This window comes from Ammodytes marinus (assembly GCF_949987685.1).
Source record: "Ammodytes marinus genome assembly, chromosome: 12".
Taxonomy (NCBI): domain Eukaryota; kingdom Metazoa; phylum Chordata; class Actinopteri; order Uranoscopiformes; family Ammodytidae; genus Ammodytes; species Ammodytes marinus.
In genome coordinates, this window is record NC_137216.1 from 17868164 (window position 1) to 17888261 (window position 20098).

At 38.5% G+C, this 20098-nt stretch overlaps 1 protein-coding gene across 1 annotated transcript in view; it reads right to left on the reverse strand.

Moving 5' to 3' along the window:
* LOC307258219 (obg-like ATPase 1) overlaps window positions 1–14776 on the reverse strand; it is a 71497-nt gene extending 56721 nt beyond the window's left edge. The window contains exons 1-2 of the mRNA XM_080037675.1: window positions 14684–14776; window positions 417–592 (exon numbers count right to left, since the gene is read on the reverse strand). Coding sequence (XP_079893801.1) covers window positions 417–592; window positions 14684–14690 — 183 coding nt within the window. The 5' untranslated portion in view covers window positions 14691–14776. The remainder of the gene's footprint in view (window positions 1–416; window positions 593–14683) is intronic.
* Window positions 14777–20098: the final 5322 nt, after the last annotated feature.

The window sequence follows — 20098 nt, forward strand, 5'->3', positions numbered from 1 at the left end:
TCATAGCGAGGCATAGGCACATGTGTCACCCCACTGCATGGCCTCATACAATTTCTACCGAGCTGTTGTAGGTTGTACACGCATGAGCAAGAGCTGTGCCATGATTTGAGTATTACTTTAGATGAAAAGAGCTGTGTGGAAACACTTTCATTAGCCCAGTGCTGTGACCCAGGGTCAGCCACTGAATAAGTAACTCTCTATTAATGATTTCTACAGCAGAAAACCCCTGACCCCTGATCACTTTCAATTTCAGAAAAGGAGAAGGAAAAAAAATGGGGCAGGGGGAGGGGTGAGACCTATTTGAGGGAGATTAAAAAAAATACATTTTTTTTCCTCCTTGGCAATGTGTGTGGGAGGGTTATTATTTGTGCCTTGCTGTGAGGGGGAGCAAAGGGCCTGCTGGGACATTGACTCACGTATTCTGGTTTGAGTTTCTTGTCACTGCCTCTAATGGCCATCTTCTCCAGCTTGTCAATAATAGGGCCGATCATCTCTTCATCCTTCAGCCTCAGCTCCTCATGGATGATCTCCATATCCCTCACTGGGTCCACCGTGCCCTCAACATGGATGATATCCTCATCCTCAAAAGCACCTGCAGCCATGGGACACAACCACAAAGAGAGAGAGCATGAGTATAGATTTTTTTTTTTTTTTAAGCAGCTCTTAAACTGAACACATCTAGCATTAGCATCAGAGTCACACAATCAATGACATTGACTCTGTGAGATCGAACACGAAAAATGATTAGATATAATCCCCCCCCTAAAAATAAAAATAAATCATTAGCTTTTTGCAGAAAATATAGGAAAGAAATAAACATCCACATGAGAAAACACAGTGGGAGTCTCAGGGAAGTCATAACAAATACAGTGAAATACACAGGAATATATTAAATCTTTATTTTCAGTATTCAAGGGTCAGAACTGTAAGAAACCAGTGTACGGAGTCAAAGTAAGTTCCACTTAAATTGGCTTTAAGTGCAACAAACCGGGCTTGCCCGACAGTCTGCATGCATTGTGTACCCTTTCTGTCTTCAAACTATAAACCTTTAATTAATATATACATATATATATATATTTAAAAAAGTAAGTAATAAACAAAAAATCAGTATGATTTAAGAGACAATTGTCAATATTCATAGACGATAGATGACAGTCCTCTGCTAATGATTTGCGTTTAAGCTGTGGCTGTGCTGGTGATTAGGTAATGAGGCTCTGAAGCAGATCATTTAGCCAGCAGCAGCTCTAAGGACTCCTTCTGATTCTCCAGCAGAGCGTAGGGGGTGAGGGAGGGAGGGAGAGGAAGAGGGAAAGGAAGAGGAAGAGGGAGAGGGAGAGGGAGAGGGAGAGGGAGAGGGAGAGGGAGAGGGAGAGGGAGAGGGAGAGGGAGAGGGAGAGGGGAGACACGGGTGTACCACCAGAGAGTGACAGCCTTTAATATTACAGGTAGCAAACTGTAGTTTACCACAATATGTTTAAAAAATATATAAATATCACTACTATAAAAGTGGATTCGAGCAACTTCAGTCTTATAATAAGTATTTAGATCCTCTACACAAGTAAAAGTAGCAATACTGCAATACATTTTTTTTTAAATATCCCATTACAAAAAAAGGTTCTTCACTGAAAATGTCACTTAAGTTCTCCCTTAAGTCAAATGACTTAGCCTATATTATGATGATATTTGAGTGTTATTTTATTATTACAACTGATGCAAGTTAGTATAGCATTTCACTTTTGTAGCTTTATTTTTTTTAACACTGTTGGTTTATGTAGTTTATAAGCACATTGTGTTATGAGTTCATCATGTATGTAAAACCTCAATCTGTAAACAAATTCAATTTAGAGGAGTATGATATATAATATTTCCCTCTGAACTGTAGTTGAATAGAAGTATAAAGTTACATGGAATGTAATACCGAGTATTTTCATGTCAATAAAAGTGAGGTTTCACACTGTGGCATAATGAGAATGCCATCTCATTCAACAGGGAAGTGGATGTCAGGTGAATGATGACTTGGCTTTAAGGATTGCTGTGTTGACGGACACTATGTATGGAATGTGCACGGTGAGTCAACGTATGCAACAATCCATATTCATGTGCTGACACCTGAACAGCGCAGGCCTGTTGACAGGTTAGGCCCTGCGAGATAATAACATCACCGAAACCGGCCACACAACTCATCGCAGAGCTGTCACCTCATCTCTCGACAAGTTCCAACGGTAATATGCAAAGAAAATATTGATGATTCAAATAGGGAAAACGGCAGACTCAAGAATTGGGAACATTTTGGCTGAGCTGCCTTCTGAATGGAGATCAATGGGAAAGACTGCTGAAGACAAGTTTGTGTAATGTGTGAACAGAAACTTGGGTTGCGTTCCGAATCGCATACTTTCTACTATATAGTATGTAGAAAAAAGATTTAGGATGTCCCGATTCTTGTGGCCAGATTTAGGATGGTTAGAAGTACCCGGATGTCCTACTTCATGCGGCCAAGATTGTTAGTGTTGAAAAGTGCATCCTATTTGGGCGATTCTGACCCACAATCCAGTGCGCACGTGAAGTGACGTAACATCGACGAAGCCTCCATATGAAAACAAACGGGGATGCGACGGATATAAAAGCAAGAGGCAAGATCAAGGCGCAATGTTATGATGAAATAAGAGAGTAAAGTATGTCCCAATAGTATGCCTACTGCATCATAACTAGATTATTTTTATCGTCGGATGTAGTATGTAGAATAGAAAAAAGAAAGAGTATGCGATTCGGAACGCAACCAGTGTTTTTTTAGCTGCGTTGCTCATGCATTTTTATTGTGAGCATTATAATGTTAGCGTTAAGCTTAAAGCAACACTGCTCTTAAGTAGAGCTTCACAGATTTGCTAGCATACTTGTATACCCTCAGTCTGATTCATTAATAGGAACCAGTTATTCTGACTGTTGCTAAACTGAACGGGATACTACATTTTGAGCTAAACTAATATGAAACCAAAAAAATGATATTCCACTTGCACGTAATATCATATCTTATTCTTCTGATGGTTTAAGGAGGGATAAGTGAGTTTCCAATAAATTAAACTACAGGGCTTTTACAATCAAGCATCACTCATCATCAGTCACATCCAGCTATCAAAGTTCCACAATAAAATGACAGACAACCAAAGATCCCGCACTAGTGGCCTTATTACCGATGCAAGTCACCAGACGCTGTAGACTTTTGTGCAAGCTGTCATCCTGTGCGTTGTCCTCATGTTGAAATGAACTTATCCAATTACTCTTTGCCTAATCAGGCTGTTTTGGTTCCTCTCGTCTTGCAGAGGTACTCCACAGTATAAACAGTTCACTTACGCCACACAGAAAGGGGCTAATCAGTGGAATTATTGTTTTGCTGCTTCAATTTACCAGCTCCCTGTTCAGCACTGATTGGAATGAAAATTTGCTATTGTGTCTGCATGAACCTCTGAGAATATAATGCAATGTAATCATTTTGTTAGCTGCAAGAACATACATACATTATAAACAATAATGATGTACAGTTTTGATGGACTGTGCCGTAAATGGAGAACGCACACCAGTCTGTTGTTCAATTTAGTGCATATTAATTAGGTTAAAAGAGCTTTAAAACAGGTTCACGTGGTTAATAAAACACTCGTGATTGCTATAAATCACTGTTAACGAATACCTAGGAAATGATTGTGTCTCATTTTTAGTTTAAAAAAAACTTAAAAGGGCAATTATTTTGCAACACATTTCGTACTTTTTTAAACAGGTGATCAACAGTTTCAAACGATTGTTTCACATTCCTAATAAAAAGCTGAACATTCAAAATGTCAAAGTGGCTTTCAAAGAGCAGGAGCAGCTGATCACTCACTATTTAGTCATCAGCTGACACTCTCCTCTGACTGCCACATATTCCACAGTAATTTGCCTTAATTCATTTCGCCTAATTTAACATTCACATCTACTTTACCTCCGTCCCATTCAAGGCTTAGGACTGGAGAACAAATGCACGAGGTGAAAGAGAGGGGAGAAATCTGAGGGGGCAATCTTCACAATTAGCCCTTTAACTGCTGGGTCCGGGTAGGGCTCTGTGAAGATAGCTCCTATGAGGCTAGGCAGGCACACACAGAGCCACACGCAAGACAGTAAAAACAGACAAAAAAAGAAGAATGAGGTTGGAAAGGCACAGTTTCAGGAGTCAGGTCGTCTCTCAATTTAAATTTGTACTGCTTCGTTTCCAATAGTGTATGTTTTGAAGACACTATTAACAGGTGCTCCTTTATTAACACAACAAAAGGATAAGTATGTGAAGGGTGAGTGGTGTTCAATGGCCTGATTAGGGATCAGGCTAAGCTCTGCAAAATTAGGGATTTAGAGCTGCTGTGCAGGCTGGTGTAGCCTGAGAAGAATTACAGTAACTTAATGGACTGACATTTACAATCAAAAATTAAATAAAAACATTTTGTAAAAATGAATTGAACCAAGAACACAAGAGGGTTCTTGTGTATGTGTGTGTGTGTGTGTGTGTGTGTGTGTGTGTGTGTGTGTGTGTGCATATTTTCCTGTAACACGTTCGAGACGGGAGCCTTCAGTATAAACACTTATATTTATTTTTATTTTAGCAATGTATTTTGAGTTTATACAAGTATACAACATAAAAACACCAAGCACTAAAAACTAGCTTATATCATATTGCTTCTGTCAGGTACACAGACAAGGCAGTCATTTGATTCAAGACAAGATCAATACTGATTGAGCTGCTTCCTCTGATGTTGCTACCTGGGAGGATATGTGGTCATCATAAGCTAAATTACAGTAGTCATTGACTTTTAACTTCCTGTGCATGTTTTCACTCGCAAGATGGGTAAGAGGAGATCTAAAGGACTCACATTCCTCGCACCGCTTTTAAAATGTTCATGCAAACTCTGTGCAGCAATTCTCCTGGTATTCAGAGCAGTAAAAGCAATTTTATGAGTCTGTCAGGAGAGGAACACATTATGGATGTCTTCCCAGCATAAAAACACTGGCAATGCACACAAGGGTATTTATGTTCATTCAAGAAATATCGTCTTGACATTCATTTTGGGATACATGAAATTGACAGCAATTTGTAGTACGCTGCTTCTGTAACAGAGTCTGTGGCATATTCAGCCTTGTTTCTTTGCACATGTCAATTATGACAAATCCATCGGCTGCTAAAAAGCAGTTTTGACACCATAAAATGATGGGGTTGAGCCCTTCAGGAATACCCTCATGTTTTCTTCATGATCCCATCTTTCAAAATAGATCACAGGGAAATCACAGAGTTCGATAGTATGAATCTCAGTACCTCAAAAGGTGTCTCCGATTTCTATGTAATCTACTGTCAACTGCAGTGTCTCATACCAAACTGATTATTTAAAGGTGCATCTTTCCACCATGTTGGATAATGCTTACTGAAAAAAACAGGGGAAAAAAATGCATGTAAGGGAGAGCCGTTCAGACAAGCCTGATCTGTGTGCAGTCAAAAGAGGCTCCGGTTTTTTCATGAACTCTGACAGAAAACAACAGTGTTAATTCCCTTATCATTTGCTTAACCTCTGTCATTCCATTTATTTTGTTAAACCACGGAGTGCCTTGATTGAAAGGAACCAACGCATTCACACCACTGTTGTCCCACATCATTCAGAGAACAAACCTTTTTAGATCCTTAACTACTATAGTGCTGCTGATTGCACAGGCACCGACAATTTCCTAACCAACCGCCACCTGAACAATGATGTGTTCAGCTTTCAGGCCCTCCAGCCTTTCAAAAGGTGAATCATTTCACAGTTTGGAGCAAGATCTCCATAGCAACTCCTCTTTGAAGGGTTTAGAATCACCATCCAATAATTCTATGATCATCGGGCCTTGCCATTCCCAGTGGTTCTTTTCAAAGCGGACAGGCAAGGGGGGCATGAGGAGGAAGCAGGAATATTCTACAGTCTATTTCAGGCAATTCATCTTGCAGCCCCATTAGAATTCAAAATATTGCGACCTTCAATCACCGAGCATGTTATCTGGAGCTGTGGCGATCTCCAGTCAAGATGGGTAGACATTTTGCTCTAATCATCCACGATGAGTGGAGGCTGACAAAAACTCTTCATTCTCTCTGAAGCAAAATGCTCATTTAAATGCTGTGACAGCACCTCAACACAGCCCGGAATCACACAGAAGGGATATGGTCAACACAGCTACACATGATTTAAATTTAGAATTGCAGCATTGGTTAGGACAACAACTAACATTAACAAAGATGCACCTACAACACAGGGCAGCTTGTTTCCCTGACTGATTTGCAATGCAGAATTATAAGAGACAAGAGTAAGGCAGGTGTTAGGACCCAGCTGAGACTGTCGTACAACATAGTGTATTATTGTAGGGCTTGTGGGAAGTGGGTCGCATGCTACTTAAAAATCAGGTAGCTTTGCCACAACAGAATGAATCATGGCTGAACATTAAAAAAGGGTAAAGAAGATAAAGAGGTGCCGGATAAACCTGAAGACAAGACAGTCACTTGGATTTATTTCAAACTTGGTGTCATATATTGTTTGTGGCTAAAAACCAAACCAGCCTTTACAATAAAACATGTGTTTCACTGAGTCCACCAAATTAACACAGAGCACAATGGTAAATGGTTGTCCTAATTCATCAAACAATTAGAGAGAACCAATGAGATAGTTATTTGTAATACTTTGGCATTTGTTTCCTCTTTGACAATATAATTTAATCTTTGTATGTAGGGGAGAACGGGGTAATCTGAGCCACTTTTTACATTTGCTCCCCTCTAAGCGAGCTAAAATGATTTATCACTCAAATTTACACATTTCCCATTAATTCAGGATGTTTCCTAGAAATGGGCATTAGCAGAATTGTTTCAAGACAAAGGGCAGTGAAAATATGATTATTTAAAAAAAAGTTGTGGCTCACTTTACCCCAGCTGTGGGGTAAACTGATCCACTTACTTTTTCCACTCTGAAACTACCATAACAACACATATTGTAACAGTTAGAATCCTGAAAGCTAGCCACACATTCCAGAACTAATGTCGGACTAGTAAAAGAATGATGGGGTTTGATCACAGAGCCACAGACAGTGGCAAAAGCTCTGTATTAGTTTTATTGGATCTCAGTGCTGCGTTCGACACAGTTGACCACAGCATATTACTAGATCGACTAGCAAACTGGGTTGGACTTTCTGGAACTGTACTAAACTGGTTTGAATCATACTTAAAGGACAGAGACTACTATGTATCAATAGGCAATTTCACATCCGAGAGAACAAATATTACATGCGGGGTCCCCCAAGGTTCCATTCTTGGGCCTCTTCTGTTCAACATCTACATGCTCCCACTAGCTCAGATTATGAACAAGAACAAATTATGTTACCATGATTATGCAGACGACACACAAATTTACATAACCATATCACCAGGAGACTACAGTCCGATCCAAGCACTAAGTAAGTGCATTGAACAAATCAATGACTGGATGTGCCAAAACTTTCTTCAATTAAACAAAGACAAAACTGAAGTAATTGTCTTTGGTAACAGGGATGAACAATTAAAAGTCAGCGCACAGCTTAAATCTGTTATGTTAGAAAGCACACACCAAGCTAGAAATCTTGGAGTAGTCATAGATTCAGACTTGAATTTCAAAAAACACATTAAATCAATTACTAAGTCAGCCTACTACCACCTTAAAAATATATCAAGAATTAAAGGGCTACTGTCTCAGCAGGACTTAGAAAAACTTGTCCATGCATTTATTTTTAGTAGACTTGACTACTGTAATAGTGTCTTTGCAGGCCTTCCTAAAAAGTCAATCAGACAGCTTCAGCTAATTCAAAACGCTGCTGCTCGAGTCCTCACTAGGACCAAAAAAGTGGATCACATTACCCCAGTTCTTAGGTCTTTACACTGGCTTCCTGTCACTCTAAGAATTGATTTCAAAATATTGATGTTGGTCTATAAAGCCCTAAATGGTTTAGGCCCCAAATACATCGCTGACCTGCTGATCCCATATAAACCAGTCAGAGCTCTCAGATCGTCTGACACTGGGCTACTGACAGTCCCCAGAGTAAGGACTAGACAGGGAGAGTCAGCCTTCAGTTTTAATGCACCAAAGCTCTGGAATAAACTTCCACGGGACTTGAGGTCCGCTTCAACACTCGGCTCTTTTAAATCAGGTCTGAAGACTTTACTGTTTCCGTTTTAACCTGTAATTTTAAATTTTTATTTATTTTTATTCTCTTTAAACTTTTTAATTATTTTATGTTTTATTTATATTCATGTTTCTCATTCGCTTTTTTTATGTATTTTTTTAATGTGTGCTCTATTCTTGATGTGTTTTTGTTTTTGCATCTGTAAAGCACCTTGAATGGCCTTGTGTCCGAAATGTGCTTTATAAATAAACTTGCCTTGCCTTGATCAATTAAGCAAAGCAAATTTTCTAAACACTTGAAAGTAACTCTGAACAAAATCAAATACAACATATTATAATTCAAAAGGTTTTAATAAGATTCAAATGAAAGATAGAACCAGTTAGATTAGAACACAGTCTGGGGATCAGAACACAGGACCCTTAGAGCCAGCTAGTGTCTGGGGGTCAAAGCATAGGAAAATCAGAACCAGCGAGAACAGCCTGGGACTCAGAACACAGGAGAAGACCCAACTGGATTATAACATCAGCCTGTCATACTCTACAACTAGGCCTACTCTACATTCCAGCCCTGAAGGTTACAGGGACATATGAGAAGGTGCTCTTTCCGTGTGGTTGCCCCAGGTCGTCTTCCTGGTGTATTTCCTTGGCATGATGGCTTTTCTACAATGTGTATGACATTAAAATAAAACATATGTCATGTAATATTTCATTAAAATATGTTTAAGACTAAACTTAACTTGTGCCTCATGGTGGGGGAAAGTGAGACAGTGGCTCACTTTCCCCCACAGCATTTGGCTCACTTTCCCCCACCACCACAATTTGAGAAAAAACTACCTCTCTTAGCATTTCAGGCTAATCTTCAGTTATCAGCATCACATGGTTTCATATGTTGGTAGTTCATCAACACGTATGATATAAGTTTTTCTACGTGAATACATTTGCTTTGGCACAACAGTTGATTAAGTTGACAGCGAGAAAATTTACTTTTACATGCAAAATACCTATTTTGGTGAAAAAAACATACTTACCACAGCACCATAAGGTCCTCTTTTTCAGGGTCATGGGGAAATGAGAGGGGCTTGAAAACATATATCTCACATGACCACAAATGTTTTCCGTTACCTAGATACAGGGGGTGGTTCACATTACCCGATGCCTCAGATTCCCCCGTTCTCCCCTACATGCATTTTATTTCTGTAATTTTAGGTTGCCTTTTTAATATCTGGCAGGGGACAACGGATGCAAACTAGCCTCTTAGGCTCACTCTGGCTCACTTACAGTCTGACTGTTTAATAGTGTGCAATGTCCCTCAAATAAACCAATAAAATTAAATAAAAAAATTTAATAAAAATTTAATTTACATCTGAAGTTTTTATTTGACAAATTACAATTGCTGGTTTGGTACCTCAGCAGCAGAGAAAAATGGCTTTTAAGGCTTTAATAGCCAATGTGTTGTACTAATAAAGAGATCAAATGTAGCCAATACTGATATTATCTAATACCTAAATAAAAATACCATATAATCTGTTAAGGATGATTGATAGTTACTTTTGTTTGTTTACATGGATACATCAGTTGATTCAGCAACTGACCTGCTGAGATATTTACTCATATCCTTATCTGTTTATATAATCGCACACATGCAAATGACTGGGCTACGTGAGGTGTTTTGGATGTTTGTCAAGTTTGAGAATTTGTGAGTTGCTGAGTGATGGGCTGAATTCCTGGAAAGCGGGCATTACTGGCGTCAGTGGGGAGGCAGGTCGGCAATAAATCTTCTCCGTCTGAATAGACGATCCGGTTGGTTCTTAACGCCTGTAGCCAAACATTTAGCTTGATTTGTAAACTCTAAGCAATTAGCGGTTTGTCAGGCTGATGTCTAAATGATGCAATAAACCAAAACATTAATACAATGTCCTACAATATTGAGCAAGGTGATGGCCAACTAATTGAATCAATCTTTATCATGCAATTCGGATATTCATCATTTAATGATGATTCCTGTGGAAGGATATTGGAGCTCTTTCAATAGTGAACACTTTTAGAGGTGACTGAAAAGGACCAATTTCTGGAAAACACAATTGTTGTCAATTTCTTGACAACAAGTTTGATTATATCACATTTGCCGAAACACCAAAAGTACTCAAAATGTTTCCGACCCATCTCTCCATACACAAACTAACACACAGCAACTACATCTAAGTTGGTTACCCTTACCAGGTTTTGTTCAAAAAAACTTTCTTTACATTTGTCTACATTAAAAATACTTATAAACAGGAGTAAACTTTGTTTTTCTCTTCATTTATAATCAGTTGGGAAATACTGCCAATCCTGCCATCTATATACTCTACGTAGATGCACGTAATGTAACGGTATATTTTCAAATTCAAAATGGGTAATACAACAAATGATATAGTTTTACACCATGTCCATGGCTTTTGAGAAAGGGCTCGAAAACTTAATTACAAATTCATGAAAACTGATTAAGTGTTCTCTTACTGCTCCTGTTTAATACAGCTGCATACACGTCAATCAACAATTTATGAAGGAGATTTGTGAAGATTTCCAGGACTGCAAACTAAATGTGGCTATTGGGTGTGTTAGATGTTATACAGGCTGCTTTTAACACAGCTACTGTAGGCGCAGGTCCGGGATCACACTTGTTATTTGTGTAAAAATGTATTCCCGGTTTGTTATCCCAATGTTTGAAAGTTTCTTAAAGGATAAATCCCACTGATATCAACCATCTTATTTTCAAGGTGGTCCAATCTGCAATCTACGCAGATTCTCTACATAAAGAAAATCTATCATATGTGACCATTTAAGGATTTAGGCTATCATTAGATTTAGGACTCCCCATAAGACAACAACTAGTACAAAATGTTCTGCATGGCACTGTGTATAGCAGAACACTGGATGACAAAAGGAAACCAACATGACTGGTGTTGTTATTAGCATTCAGGATGGAGGATATGTGGTTGACTTACGATAAATTAATTCACAAAATGAGACAAATCACGTAAAGGTTTACTGCTGCAACTAACAACTATTAATACTTTCAATTGTTCAGCCATTTCTTTCTTTATCAGTTATTCAACTAACTGTTTGGTGGATAAAAACAGTAAAGTTTGAAAAATGCCTGCAAGAACTTCCTAGAATAACAAGATGTGTTCTTAAAATATATGTGTTGGCTCCAACAAGATAGATTAATAGTTTACTTCAATGAAAGACCATCCTCATATGCGAGAAACTAGAACTAAGTAATATTTGAAATACTTTAAACAATGAAATGATCATTTTCAGTCGACTGAGCGATTAATAGACCAAATGTTTTCGATCTAACATCTCTACTGCTTTATAGCTAAGTTATGCTATAGCTAAACTATGTAATTGATCAGGTTGATTTAACTGAAAACTACAACCGTCATTCTACATAATGGGCAAACGACTTCAGGCAGTAGAGGTGGAGAAGGAAGAGCCTTAACTTAAGCAGGAGTTGAGGTGCTGCAAGCACAAATATAATATTGGAGGAAGAGTCTACGCCAAAAATAACAGCTACTTTCCAGTCGGCTGCCCACAACCGCAGCTAGACCCAGAAGACTAAATAGCAATACCACAGTATCTTAAGGCAAGCTTCTTACTGGGTGTCGTGCAACCGTAAGTAAGTCATCATTAGAAGCGAAGCGGTGGGGGGGACACTGTGTGAGCATAATTGCTGGAAACCAAACATCTGGGAATAAGGCCAGGTGAGCTGGCAGAGTGTCTGGCGGGGAACAGAGGAGCAGATGAAGTCGAACATGTCTGTGTCTTGTCTCAGACAGTGAAGACTCCAGCAGTGCTGCAGAAACACTGGGAACACTTAAAGCCTGCTAACCATTTAGTTATGAGACCGGGGGAACACCAGTCGTTCAACAGAATCAGCATTCAGGATGTCATCATGCGCCTTAATAGTTTTTGGAAGGTATTGTTGAAAGCAAACCCATTGTTTACACAGGCTTTTCAATGTCATTAGGGGTAGAGACATATTCATAACGTACACACCACTCATGAGGGGATTTTTTGAAACATCAAAAGGACAATCCAGTTGGACTACTCCCTAGGAAATATTGAATGTTTTCAAAAGATGCAAATGTAGACACTACGAGGTAACCTATACCACCTTGATGCCTGTGTGAAATATCTTTGCAGATTTCTCAAATTTCACAACTTTTAAACAAAGGACTGTAACCTAATCTAGAGAATAAAAGACCAATCATTTCATACAGAATTGGCAGAAAATGAGGGCTGATTTCTAAAGTTTAAAATGATTTCCAGACCTAATTTCATCAGGACTCAGTTCAACTATTTGGGTCCCCGCTTTGCAGCAACAATCACACAACTTCCTGCACTGAGTGTCTCTCTGTAGAATCTTTATAAACCCTTCTGCTTATTTCCAGACAAAATAAATAAATAAATAAAATACCACTCCAGACACAAAAAAACTGGGATTCCCCACAACCATATAATCAAGCTATATAAATATAGTGGCTTCAACAGCCTGACACCAGATAGATATAATTACTAAACAAAACCAGCTCTGTTTAATGGCTAACTTGTGAAACATACCGCATTTGTTTCCAAGGACTTCACTAGAGTGGAAACAATGGCATGCCGAGGCAGACAGATGTAAACACACACACAGAAGAAGCTTTCGATCTTCCTATTTTCAATTGTTTGCTTTCTTTGTGCGAGCAGAAACAAAAGAGTTGGTTTGGGGTAAGGATCTGGCACTGGTACTGTGGGTATTTTTAACTATGCGCATAGTTATGTATACAAAATAAAATATTACCCACATACCTAACAATAATGTCACATCTCATAGCACTGCAATATTGATAATACTTTGTAATTAATAAATGCAATGTATTTTCTTACTGTCAGCATATCTCCTTAAAAGACCAAAACCAACAATGGTAAATCCATTGTTGTTTTTCTCTCTCTTACAAGTATTGACTTTGTGACCATACTGTGATATTGCTGACATAAAGCTGACGTGCTACTTTAATTCTACAAATACACATAATTTATGTTTATTTCAAGTGAATCAAACATACACTGTCCAGCTGCAGTACTCACTAGAACACCAAATGTGTATTCATCCCCCATTGAAAATAGTCTCCAACAAATACACTATTTCCCCAGTTGAAGTAAAGTTTGGTATACACTACAATGACTTCTTTACTATCTGTCTTTTTTCAATGAAACTTTGTGTGCACTAAGATTTGGTAAATAACTCAGTGCCTTAGACAAGGAAGTCTTAAAGTATTGAGGGACGGAATACTACATTGTTGGTCTCTTCAGGGGATTCGTTGACAATCAGAAAAATATGGAATAACATCAGTCTTATCCTTTCATATTAATTGTACCAAAAGTCATCAAAAACTGAACAGACAACAGAACAGTGTACCTATCCTCACATATTCCGTCCACTCTGTAAATCATTACGTAGTCTTAAAGTGGGTGGTCTTCCAGTTCTACTTCATACAAACTACACCAAATCAAAAGCTATTTGAGAACTGTACTGGAACAGTAGTACTATACTTGTCAGTGACACAAAGAGACAACTTAGGAACAATATAGTTCATCTTAACCCTTTCTATTTGGCTGCCACTACCGACTCTCTAATCAGAGCTCCTTTCACACAGTGAGAAAGTCATACAGCATACAATCAGTAAACAAATTCAGCTATTTAAAAAAAGGGGGCTTCTGCATTCATTTTGGTAGCTGTAATTTAAATGATTCTAGTATGCAACACTTACATTGTTTAAGACAAATGCCGTGTCAGAGACAGAGAAGAAATTGAGACAGAGGGAGACCTGGAAAGTGATTTTGAGTCTGCCTCACTGATGAACAGACTGGAAGTCATTTGCTGAGATAATGACAAAGATTCACAAAATGACAGAAGGCAATGTTAGCAGTCATTGCAAATAAACAATATTTTTTATACAAGTATATGCAGTGGAAATATCCTATATGCATTTAAGAAAAAGAAACCTTAATACTCATAATATGGTTATTAATAATTTACTTATCTCCACTATACCCAAACTTTATCAAAAGTGGCATAAAGAATCGTAATACAATACCAGGTGGTGCTTCTTCTGGCGTGTCTTGGGATGTTTCCAAACCTCAGAGTATGCTACTGATTGTGTGAAGCTTAAACCAGGCACAGACTCTTTCATTTCCCACTTCTGTGATTCTCATTTCAGGGAGCCTCCCAGTAGGAATGTGAGGTTGACTGTAGTGTTGATCTTGGCAACACGCCGCACTTAGATGCCCTTCTTTGCTTTAGAAAGTTGGCACTGGAGCTATTTAGTCTCACTGAATGTTGCCAATGTAACTGTTTTAGCTAGCGTTTAACATATCCTTGAGAGAGAAGTGCACATATACTGTAGCTTAGTGAATTGATTTGTCGGTGGTATGAAATCCTATGAGGGGAAAGCAACCATCCACCTGTGACTCACGTGTCATGTGGAAGATGCTGTCACAGGCGCTGATGTGGGACAGGAAGGCATTTCCCAGGCCTTGGCCAGCATGAGCACCTTTCACCAGGCCTGCAATGTCCACAACATTAAGGAACGCAGGGACTTTGCTGCAACCCAGAAAGTAAAACATAAATATAGGTTGGTGGCACAGAGGAATAGACAATATACAGTATATTGCAGACTTATTAGTGGGATCGATTGATTGTTGGTTTATCATGGGATTTGATCTAGAATAATACTTGTACAAATGATATCACCAGTCCTATCCTGAAAGAGGCATGCATAGTAAACACGTAGGTATTGAATAGCTGTAAAATTGGGTTTAAAAAAATATATATATATACAGTATATACACACACACACAGTATATGGTTACTTGTGTGTTTCTTTTTATTAACAGCAGTTGAATCTGTTTTGCATGTGTTTAGGTTACAGTGTATAGAGCCTTAAGAGCATAAGTAGGACAGAGCTGAGTACAGATGTGCCATTGAGATTCATACTGCTCTTTGAAAAGCAGGAGCTTAGTTCTTGTGACTAAAAATGAATGCACTGAAATGCTGGGTGCTATTCAACATACCAACTCTAGTCATTTGTCAGCGTATGTAGCACAGCAAATCAGAATTCAACCTGCTTTAACAGCCTCTATAGATGTGTATGATAACCAAGAGTTGGCGGTTCAGATGCTCCAGCTTTTTTCCTTTTACAGCAATCATGCATCATGCAGAACTGTCAGCTAACATGTCAGAAACATTCTTATACGTTTTTCTCAAACCTATATAGCAAGAAAAACGCCGTCAGAGACTACAGATCTGAAGTGTGAATAATAGGTGAACGGTGAGACCCCATACCTGTGAGGTTTGTGGAATTGGCAGAGGAAATCATAGCGTTCATCTGGAATGGGCACTCTGCTTTCATTTGGGTCAATGGTGCAGAAGGGGAAATTTTCTGCTGCAGCCTGACTCTTTGTCAGCACGTTGAAAAAGGTTGACTTCCTGGAAAATAAAAACAGCAGTGAGGGCCAATCCATCTATAAGTGCGGCTGTGTCCACCGATTGGTTCGATATCATGATCTAAGTTAAAACACTTCAGTAAGTCATGCAAGACTAGCATCTGTTTTTCCCTCTTTTTTTAATTCCCTGCACAGGAACAAAAATGGTTATTCTAATGGATTGAATATTTGGACACTTCAAATCAGAAATACTCTATCAAATACTACTATGCCCAATTACAAAATCCGATAATCCCATAATAGATCAATTGTACATGGAATCGAAGGGCAAATTACATTCCTGATAGATCTCAGCTGTTGAACGGGATCAGCCAATCGCCGCCCCATGTTGTGACCAGTGAGAGATTTATTTTCTATGGCCCAAGCGGCTCAAGTGTACTTCAAAATCTACAGACAATGGCAATAGTTAGAGTAATAATGGCACGGCAGTTAACTATAATCCAGGACTTTCCATCTTTATCCCCTCACTCGGTGCTTCTCGTTGAAATGATTGTTTGCTAAGTCCCATAGGCTTGAAATTGTTCAAGATTGCAAAAGGGCATGCATTAAATCCGTATATAAAGCGAGATTGTCTCTCTAATGTACTTGACGGCTATTCTTGGGTCACCTTGGGGGGACAGAAACACTACATCTGTTATCAGGTATAAAAATGAGGTTAAAAATATGAATAATTACACAGAAAATAACTCTCTTACTTACTTACCACTGTGAAAATTAGAGCGTAATTTGCTGGAAGTAATGGGGAAAGTGATGTATATTTTAGAAGTCTGCATCCAGACACTAGTGTGTGTAGTGGTAGTAAGGCATACAAATTATGCGATTCAATGTCAACCTAAAACCTTGGACTGGGTATAGTCTGACGACCAGAAAGATCACAGAAGGAATATGTATTGTGGAGGACAGAACAAATCTATAATCATCACTAAATTCCAATCTCCAATTGCCGATGAAGACCTAATAGCAGGTAGCAGTGACTTTACTTTCTTACATTTCTAATACCAGGGTAAAGGAAACTACAATATCTGGAAACATGTGTTACTCTTAATAAATAAATAAAAATTCAACACACAACAATTGGCACATCTGTATGGTAGTCTGGTTGTGACCTGAAATCAAATTCTTTCGAGCAAACTACCGGAATGTAGCGAGTAAAAAAAGATTTTATTTGGTGAATAAACACCTTGATATAAAACGTTAAGCTTGACGAGGTGAAAAAGAAGAAAGAGGAGAATTGTACGTCTACGTTTATGTGCACCGACTATCTCAACATCTATGCCGAGCTACAGTCAACTGTAAGACAACAACAAAACTGCCCATCTGCTATAAATGAAACAGAAATAAGCTTCTAATAAATGACATGACCTGCTTTATGGGTTGATATTTGTAATATTGCAACAGTTCATATCTGAAGGTTCTAGATTATTTGTTTTCATTCATCTTAATCCTTTTGGTCATTGACATGCACATTGCCTAATTCAGTTTCATAATTCGTGTTAGATTGTTTCTCAGTATATAATATAGAAAAATAACTAGAAACTTAAAAAATAAACTTATTACGTCTATTAAAAATGGGCTTTTGGGACCAAGGAGTAATTATCTAGAGATGAATTGTTCACAATGGCTTCTCAATTTGTTTCTGCTACACATACTTATAGAGACATGAGGAGTTTCATGAGGCAAACTGAGCTGATAAAGACAGATACCCATTCAATTCATTTCAGTCGAGGTAACCTGGAGAAGTGTTTGAAAAATGACTTAACTTGAGGCAGTTTGACTATATGCTGTTCTTACTACTACTGAGAATGTTTCAATAAGGGGTTAGATGGACAACACTAAACGTTTTTCATGCATTTGAGCAGAAAGATAAAGCAGTAGATACACCATGCACTGGTCTGAGTGCCGAAATAGCTGCGAGGATGGTCGAATCACAATCTCAAGTTTCCCATGTGTGTGAGGAATGGTCAGTTACGCCCAAATAACAGTAGGCTGGCATCAGAACATGGTTCATTCATGAAGAAACCATAGGAGGGTTGGCAAGATGTACTTTGACACAAATGTGGTATGGCAGGCCACAACCTCAATGAGTTCTACTTCTTACCCCGGGGAAGAAATAGTGGTTTTCGGTGTGGTAAGAAATGAAAACACTGGACACTAGAGAGCTGAATGTTTGTGCAATGAGCTCCATAATTTAGCAAAACAGCAAAGGCACACTACACTGCATGTGAAGAAGCACAGACTTTATTCCCTGTTATCAACACCTAGTATCGATCTAACTGGCCACCAGTTCACTCATTCAGTACAGTATCTCGATAATGTCTTGACATCAAGGGCTTTTCTGCCCTTTTAAACCCAGTAGTTTGTTGGTCTTTCAAAAATGTCCTAGGCCGCTGTTTAAAATGACTCCGAAAATGTTTTAAGGAGCCCAAAAAAAGGTGAGAACCTGTCAGCAGAACTGAACATAACATACCACTTCCTGTAGCTCAGAGGGGGCTCAAAGGAAAGTCAGGTAGGGTCTGCCCTGTGATTACGCACCCTCACTGATGTTGCCCAAGGTCTCGGTTAGACGCTGACAAGGTGGATTTTGTATGACCAGGTTTGACATGTGGACAGTGTGTCAGCCTTCTAACAAGCACCGCCACCATGTAGCACAGATTCATGTCAAGTTGTCCACCTTACCGATGAAAGTCTCTCACAGGCTGAGTAACTCTATGGCTCTCCATTTGTCACAAAGCAGGTTCACATTGCAGATGTATGTTCGTATGTCATTAAGAGTTATAATCACCATTCAAACAATTACCTGTATCCTATTGCAAGCACATGTGCAGGCCTTTCTGAGCTATCCCAAACTGCCTTTGCCACTCTTTCACTCAACTCATTGTGTTTGACACCAAGTCATTGAAAAGCACCTTAAAACAACTGTTACATATTCCCCATTTCCTGCAGTTATGTCTCTATGTCTGCTTCTAATAGTTTGTCTTTTTTAAGGTACCATCTCTTCAGTTTTACTGTTATATGCTCATTGGGAATGTCATTAACATACTGTATATCCCCAAACAAACTCTAACAACAAACATTATAAATGTGCCTCCTCCTATTACAGCCCCTCCTGATATAGGAGTGAGACAAGACCCAGGACTCTGCTTTACAACCGGCAAATTAAAAAAAGGATAGAAAACACTAACTATGCGTACAAGTTGTGTGTAGTTGTTAAAAAAGGTAAACATGACAAGAAAATACTAATAAATTGACATTTAGTTCTTAAACTAGTACCACAGGCACTGATTGCACCATGGAACTGTTTCAAATCAACTATGGGCAAATAGCTGAATGAATGTTGAATGATTTAAAGGTGGAGTCCTATTCTTGAGAATGATTGTTGTCAAAATTACTTATAGTCAACATCGGTGAATGTCTCTTCACAATCTGCTACCTGTCCGTACTGTGTGAGCTAAAAAAAATCAGGTGTTAATACACAGCCTAGGCTCTGTAAAAAGTTATGTAAACAAAGGGTTTAAAAAAAAAGGGGGGGGGCACCTCAGATAGCAACATGCCCGTTTACAGAGCCTAGACTCTGTATTAACACTGTATTTCTTTTTCAGTCCATCATGAGAAGAAATTCACGGATTTTGACAAAAGGTGATTTTGACAAGAATGATCCAGAATGGCTGACTCCACCTTTAACAAAGTATTAATGTGAGAGTGATAGTTTCTAACTGAAAAGTGCAAAGCAGAAAAAATATGTTAAAAATCCATGTAATGCAGTAATTATACTGTCTCTGTCAATATTAGTGGTACGAAAGGTGGCTGAGTGGTAAGCACTAGGAGTCCTCATATCTTTTCTCCCAACCTCTAAAGACATTCACGTTACTTGAACTGGAGACTCTTAATTATCTGAGATATGAATGTGATTTGCGACTGTGTTTGACTGTATACTTTATGTGTTTTCCCTGTGATTGAATGCAGAGCGGTCTAGGATGTGCCCTGACCTTTGACCAGTGCACGCCATGATGAGTGATAAGTGGGTATTTAAAATGAATGGACAACAGGGCTAATGTTAATGCTCTTCATTCATTTACCACCATCGTGCAGTGTTTCACTCCAATGTAGATGGGTCATGAACCATAGACTGTATATAAAAGAGGTTATGACACATTCTTATCAATAAGACGTCAAAGAGAATTCAAATATTTTTCTCTATTTGGAAACACACTGCTATAAAAAATAATGAAACCTACACTTGTGTTTATCTTGTAAAACTATCAGAGCTTTAACTTTTATATAAAAACTTGATTTGATGTTATTTTGATCTACGTACAACTTTTGTAGATCGGTTTAACCTAAATCATGACATTTCTTCATCTCTTAAAAAAAATTATATCTTGTGG